Genomic DNA, 7,711 nt, shown 5'->3' with positions numbered 1-7,711 from the left:
ATAAACTTTCGACACTCGACATCACCTGCTCACTCAGAGGCCAGCGTGCTCGAAAGATTTTTCTATGTAGGAAATAAAAACATGTCATCCATAGAAAATATTTTAAGGTGTCGTATTTTGTAAGCACTAAATCGATTCAAAATTAAACAAGGCAATGCGTTGTTCCACAGATAACTGACAGTTTACTAATGCAGCATAAGCATCAGTCACACTTCATTCACGTGATAAAAAAAAACAACAACAACAAAAAAAACATGAAAACTACTATGAGCAGCAGTGAGAAAAACTATTGATTGGACAAAAGAGGACTGGAATCAGACATGGTAGTAGTAGCAGTCATACCTCAGAATTTCTTTGAAAAACGCCTGATGATGCAGCATAGCAACAATTGTTTCCTGCTTCAGGTTTATTATATCTTAGTGACACTTAGCATTTCCTTATTATGGTAGCATACAAAAAAAGACAAATTGGAGATCTTTTCTAAATATATAGTCACACAATTAAAATAAAAAAAATCTTTTGAATTTGTTTAAAATTTGTTTTATGAAAGTTAATGAGTTTTTGATAGCCTTAAGCCATAATAATCAAAGTGAACAGAAATCAACTCTTAATACAGTTTCTGAGTTTGTCGCTTTAAATTCAATTACTCAATTTGCTGAAATAAATTACTCATTTGGGGCATCGTATTTATAAGACATTCACTGCATTTTTCTCATGAAATAAGTCAGCTTTAAATGAAAATTTTAATGCCATACTTAAGTATTTTCAACGGAAAGTCAAGGCCATTAACCAAAATACTATGTAAGGAAGAGACTAGAAACAATATTATTTGAATAACTTTGAAAGTAAACTTCTCATAATGAAATATAATGATTCAATTTAACAGCATTCATTATAGCTATCTTTTTCAGAAAATAATCCCTATTCTTCTTAAAAGTCTAGAAGTGTATTATCTATAATTTTAGGTATTATCAATGCATAAGATTATGAAAAACAAAATTAGCATATGACATAATCTGGCAACAGGATCCTTCACTCGCTTGACGTACCCCCAAAATGGACCAATTGGAGATTAGCATGTTTCCATTTTGACCAATCGCAAGTCTCGATATTAAGTGGGTGTTGTTACCTAACCTGCGGGATTTTAGCCTTGACAAAACTGGGCACAATTTCAAAAGCTGCTAAAGTTTCTTATTTGCAATTATGACACCCTGGATATACGTCGCTAAAGTTACTTTCTCCGTATCCTCTTTTTTCTTCATCTAGCGGAAGGTAAGAGAAAAAAGCATATTTTTATCTATATATTTTCCTCTACCGCAGTAGAATCATCAGGCTAGCTAGCAATGTTCCCCTAAAGAAAGCTAACGCAACAGTGTTTATTAGATACTTAAACTAACGAGAACAGTAAAGACCCTTTTATGTGTGTTTTATTTTTTTTTTTTTTGCTGAACACTTGTCTGCTTCTATATTTTAAATTGGACAACATTCTGAAACAATTTGAGAAGCTAACAGCTAACCGTTAGCTTGTGTGATAGCTAGTTGCAAGGTAGCTTAACGGCAAACATTTCCTATGTAATATTGAATAAACTTTTTTTGAAGTTAAATTTCTTTTACGTGCATACAGTATTGGAATATTTTAGAAACTCAAAGAACCTTAAATTTGATGTTAGCCGGCTAATTTAGCCTGTTTCATAATGCTGAAGTTGTGCATTTGTAACTTCGCATCATACGTGTCCACACTCAGCAGATCTAAGCTTTTAAAGTTGATAATTAGGTCAAAGTTGTTATTACCCCAGTCATTTTGACATCCTGACTATGTTCTAGGAACTCACTCACCCTGTTTTGTTACACTAAATGCTTCACTTGGATGACTTTCTGGTGTTAAAGAGCCAAGAAAAGATTTTGAAGTAGCATTAATGAAAATGTTGTTTCCACACACACAAAGTGTAAGTTTTTGTGGTCTTTTCTTAAATGGTGCCTTTATTCTTCTCCCCAGGTGCATTCTACAATTATGGAGTTTTAAAACCAGGAGCGTGAGTTTTTGGGGGGGAAAGGTGGCCCAACCCCTCAAGTTGGATGGTTGGGTTGCTGGACGTGGAGGTCAGGGGGTTTTGAAATTGTTGCCTTTTATTTCTTTTATTATTATTATTATTATTATTTTTTTTGTAAATGGTTGGATAGAAAAACTATTTTTGCAAATTTTTTGAGATGTACATTTTGTATGAAGCGCATGTTAAGTTTTGTATTTATTGAATTCATCATGCTGGTGTATGCCGCAAGCAGCCTAGTGTGTGTTCAATCCTTGGTCGAAATGGTGGACTGAAGGGAGCCACAGAAAAGGCTCTTGGGGTCGCTAGGGTGCGGTGGAACCTCAACACAAGCACAATTCTAGCGCTCCAAGCCACCTCGACCGTTTTCAAAAACTTTCCTTTCCTCCGAGAGCTTCTTTTTGTTCTGCAAAAAAGTTGAGTTGCAGTGTTATTGGTTTGTTTGTTGCGACGCGTCTTGTTTACAATTGTGGGTGGTGGGCTGGCAGAAAGGCTCTGTGACAGAAGCGCAAGAGAGAATTTATTATTTTTGAAGAGGCCAGGATGAGTCTGGCACCTCTGGACTGCACCCCGAAATGCCGGTCCCAGCAACACGCAGACCAGGTGGTGGCGGCGCTGACCAGTGGCTCCGAAGGGAAGCTTCGGGCGTTCCTGGCTTCACACTGCCACAATGCAACCAGCCTGCGAGACGCGTTTGGTCGCACGGCCCTTCACCTGGCGGCCTCTCTGGGAAAGAAGGCTCTGCTGGAGTGGCTGCTGAACGCCAAAGGGGCCGACCTGATGTTGAAGGATAAAGAGTCTGGCTGGAATGCGCTGCACCGCAGTGCCTTCTACGGACACATCCACTGTCTCATCTCGTTGGTCAAGGTACGTGTTCACGGATTATGAACTCTTCTTAATTTTGGAGATTTTCTACCAAGTGAGCTCTTCCTCTAATTATTTTTCCACACTTTGCATTGCTGTAAACATAAATTTCCATGTATTTTATGACTACTTTGTTCATTCTCAAGTGAAAGTGAAATAATGCAACATTTTTGGTTTTTTTTGCTTTCTTTTAAACTTTGCCTCAGAGCGGGACAGCAAGACCAAGTTTCTATAGCTGAACCTGCAGTAGATCAAATTAAATTCTTGTGTTTCAAAGGCCTAGTCAAAGTCCAGATCTGAATCCAATTTGGAATGTGTGACAAGACTTCAGTCTGATGCAGTTTGAGCCATTTTGCACAAAAAAAGCTGAAATTTATGTCTACAAATCCGTAAATTTGACATACCCCAAAAAAGTTGTAGCCAAAGGTGATTCTAAAAAAACATCTACTCAAGCAGGCAAAAAAAAATTGCTTACCAATTTACAAACTTTATTTGTAAAGAACAAGATGAAAAACATTTAAGATATTTTTTTCCCTCTGATTTCTGTGATTCTTGGTGCTGAATGATCACATTAAATCCTAATGTTTTTGGTAAGTCGGTGATAATTTGACAAAATAAAAAAAACATTATGAAATGAACTGAAAGTGAAAGAAGCAAAGAAACGATAAACAGAATAAAGTTGTAACACAGAAGTTGTTTGGACTAATTTCTTCCAAAGTGAATATTTTTATATTAATTTGTCTTCTCTTTAATTATTATTATTATTGTTGTTGTTATTATTTTTTGGTCATGTGTAGCACGGTGGACTTTTGTCCACCCTGGACAAGGAGGGTCTCTCTGTCCTGGACCTGACGATGAAAGACAGACCTGCACATGTTGTCTTCAAAAACACTGGTAAGAACATTTGAGACATTCTGCATCGTCTACTTTTGTCCTTTTGGACATTAAACTATGCTTCCTGTGTAAATGAATATGTTTTTTATTTAGCTGCATAGAAGAACATCAAAAGTCTTCTTCTAATAGTTAAACACATAGAGACGGTGTTATGGCTGTTCTTGTAATGATCTTTCCTTTACTGCAGACCCAACAGAAGTGTACATGTGGGGAAGCAATACTAATTTTAGTCTGGGCCACGGCAACCAGGACAGCCGACATCACCCTGAGCTGGTAGACGTGTTTGCCAGGACCGGAGTTTACATCAAGCAGGTAAGAAAACTCCTCACTCCTCAGGAGCTGAACCTGCAGTAGATCAAATGAAATTCATGTGTTACAAAGGCCTAGTCTTTGTAACACAAAGACTAGGAGATGGACTCCTGAGATGAGTCCATCTCAGGAGAGATGGACTCATCATTTCCAGCTCACTGCACCGAAAATTATTTCAATTGCACCTTGTTTATCAAGAGATTGCCGACATATGTTACATCAATGTTCTTTAAAAAAAAAAATGCGCTTGTGCTTTGGAGATAAGTTGCAATTGAGGCTTAGCAGATAACCACTCCCCTCCCTGGAGCCCAGCAGTACACAACCTTCTCCTTAGAGTTCGTCAGCATGTTTTTTTCCCTCATGGCTGACTCATGCTGCCTCTTGCTTTTGAATCTGCAACCCTTGGGAATGTGGGATATTTTTTTTAAGTTTTTGCCCTTTTTTTTTTTTTTGGTAGGCCGCTACTATTGTTGCTACTTGATTACTCGTTTTTTTTTTTTTTTTTCAAATGTGTTATGTTAACTGTCTCCAGTGGTCTGGTCTCAGTTTGTGATGTAGTAGATTCAGGTTGTACTGTAACTGTTTAGAAATGTGAGGTTTGAGTTTGCAGAATCTGTTCTCTTTACGTCTAAAAGATAGAAATCTGAAATTTGAGTTTTAACATTTTAAGCTAACAACACACCATGCCTCTCTCTTTGCAGATTTCCAAAAGATTTGGATTTTTTTTTTACTGAGTGTTTCCAGTAAATCTTTTGGCAATGTTGACTACACAATTTGTCAAACCAGCTGAAGATGTTAAACTTGTGAGGGTGGAGGGTTAACACTTGAACCACCAAGTTCAAGGGTTAACCACAGCCAGATGTAGTCAAACAGAGAATGATCACCAGCGTGGATCAAATCTATTGGTGTTTGAAGTCATTTACAATTCTAGGTATAGATTAGACTGTTCCTGGGAGGAAATTTAATGGAAAACATTTTATCATTTGCTTCATTTTCAGCAATCTGTTTGGAAAATTAATTTCACCCTGCAATTAACTGCTAATAATAATTGTAGATTTGTGTGCAAAAGTACCACTCAACAAATTCTAAGTTAGTAAAACGGACACTAAATAAGCTATAAAGTTTTTTGTTTTTGCTTTACAACTTGTGGAAGTTTTTCCAGGTAAGTTGTATTTCGCTTGCAAATATCGAGACTGTTTTGAATTAAATAAATAATTAAGCTTTAGCTATTTTCATGTCCCTTTTATTAACAGAAGAAACTTTCTCTACATGTTTCTTCCCGCAAAACGGTTTTCCAACATTCCCCGTGGGTCGGGTAGATCCGATGTCATGGCCACACAATGACCTGGCGATGCAGAGTGTAGGCTTTGTCTTCCTAACCTAATCCAGCAGGTGCTAGAGGTTAAATATTAATTCCACAAATGACATGCTTTTAATTAAATGAGCTACGCCGCTGTGCACGCGTGTGTGCGGACGTCCACATCAATGAGATTCTTCAGGAAACATCCCTGCGCTCTATTGAAGGCTTGAGGGGCCCAATGTATTAATAATGATGTTTGCTTTTCCACTTGTGCCCTGGCCCTTTATTGGCGTAGTGTTTTTAATGTCGCTACATGAGAGCTTGGCTGGATGTCACAGAGGGAGACTCATCAGAGCCTCCAACTACGAGGTCAAAGTTCGAAGTATTACCCAGTTACAACAAGCTTGCTTAGAATATTGCTTGGTACAACTACAAGAAACGATGAAAAATCCTGATTATGTATTTTCCTCCTGTAGGTGGTTGTGTGCAAGTTCCACTCTGTGTTCCTGTCTCAGAAAGGCCAGGTGTTTACCTGTGGGCATGGACAAGGTGGAAGACTGGGTCATGGGGATGAACAGACCTATCTGGTGAGGTTTGGCTCATCACTCAGCACTTCGTCACATACCTTTCTCAATAACTACTAAAAACCAGCTGTTTTCCTCTGTCACTATTCATCCTATGAGCACAGGAAGGTGTAGATCTTGATTATCAAATTTGCTTTGGGTTTTTAAGTTTCCTTTATGTTGAGGGACAACATAAGAGAAGTCTCAATGTATCTGCACATTCTTCAAAAAATCATAACTTTATATGTCTAAAATTAAAGCTTTAAAATGTCTTAAATTAATGTTAAGAAAGTAACTTCCTTAAGTGCATTAATCACAAGTCTTGAATTTTGTCTTGACAAGACTATTTAATCGTATAGTCTGGATTTTTTTTTCCTCATGGGACTTTTCTATCAGGCAAAAGTTTCAGTCACACCCAGACATCTACATTTTGTGTGGCGCTGGACGGTTGAGGCTACCAGTAACTCACTGCTAACATACCCTTGCTAGCTATCTAATTGGCTAACTTTTTTTGCGTCTGTTGTAAGTGCAAATTTATCGCCAGTTGATTGGGCGAAGTTCTTACATTTCTGTGGAGATACAGGTCTTATGGTTTTTCTTAAAAAAATCTTAAATTTGAGCAGGTGAAACCTGCAGAAACCTCGTTTTATGCTCATTATTTAAAGCAAAACACAGCTTTGTGCTCTGAAGTTATTTAAAAAGCCAAACTGTAACCACCAGTGATTTAGCAAAAAAGAGACGCAATTCTGATATCAGGCTGCAGTTATTAGAAAAACTTATTTAAAGTGACGATATTCTAATACATCCAAATATTTTCAAATACATTCTTATTAATTGTGTTTTATTTGGATGTTTATTTAAAGACCCATTCGATAAAGGAAAATATTGAACTTTCACTAAGTGAAACGCATTATACAGATCAGTGTTGTGTTCAAGACCACCTAACCCGAGACCAAGACCAAGACCAGAGCGTATCAAGACCGAGACAAGACCAAGACTTTTAGGGTCCGAGACCAAGTCAAGACCAAGACCGACCGAGGAAAGTCGAGACCGAGTCAAGACCAAGACCAGCGCCCCACGCTACATGATACTATAAAATGTGATCAATATTAATTTTGCTTCCATCTCTGTGCTACAATCCACGGTGGTCTCGTGCCATCCTTAAAAAGATAACGCCCTGGGTGTTTGTCCATGTTGCTCATGTCAGAAACCACCACTGTCTGCACCATTAAACATAGCAATTGAGGCAATGCCCTGACGGTAAATAACGCTCAACTATGAACACTGACCAAGGAGCAACAAGCAAGAAGTAACCATGCCTGGTAGAAAAGACTAAGTCGTATTTCAGATGCAAAAGACGCAATACTATGAACGTTGTTGTCTTCCTAATATAATGAGCTTTTAAGTTTTCATTAATTTCCAAGCGATCCTGAATTAAGAAGATGGTGGCTTGTAAATATTTGTCACTACCAGTTAAAGCTAACGCTGCACAACACAAAGTTTGCAGCCTTCACTTCACTCACCAGGGATACGGATGATAAATAAAGGAGCCTCCCTGAGTTATTTCCATGGAATCACTTCTGTATTCAGCCTGAAAAAGCGAGTATATGGGAACGAGAGAGCAGACCAGAGCCAGACAGCCAAGCAACTGATCCGCCTGTACATACTGCTGTAAACACCGTCCTGAGCTCTTCACAAGAAACATGCAAAGGTAATAGAATGAAATAACACGG

At 38.0% G+C, this 7,711-nt stretch overlaps 1 protein-coding gene across 1 annotated transcript in view; it reads left to right on the top strand.

Annotated features, from left to right (window-relative positions):
- The first annotated feature begins 1,107 nt into the window (after positions 1 to 1,107).
- The window catches only part of ibtk (inhibitor of Bruton agammaglobulinemia tyrosine kinase), a 28,091-nt gene continuing 21,487 nt past the window's right edge, over positions 1,108 to 7,711 (top strand). The window contains exons 1-5 of the mRNA XM_007564969.2: positions 1,108 to 1,272; positions 1,997 to 2,915; positions 3,710 to 3,806; positions 3,994 to 4,118; positions 5,892 to 6,002. Coding sequence (XP_007565031.1) covers positions 2,592 to 2,915; positions 3,710 to 3,806; positions 3,994 to 4,118; positions 5,892 to 6,002 — 657 coding nt within the window. The 5' untranslated portion in view covers positions 1,108 to 1,272; positions 1,997 to 2,591. The remainder of the gene's footprint in view (positions 1,273 to 1,996; positions 2,916 to 3,709; positions 3,807 to 3,993; positions 4,119 to 5,891; positions 6,003 to 7,711) is intronic.

Source organism: Poecilia formosa, unplaced genomic scaffold (genome assembly GCF_000485575.1).
Source record: "Poecilia formosa unplaced genomic scaffold, Poecilia_formosa-5.1.2 Scaffold0, whole genome shotgun sequence".
In the NCBI taxonomy this organism is placed as follows: Eukaryota; Metazoa; Chordata; class Actinopteri; order Cyprinodontiformes; family Poeciliidae; genus Poecilia; species Poecilia formosa.
This window is presented reverse-complemented; position numbering and strand designations above follow the sequence as displayed.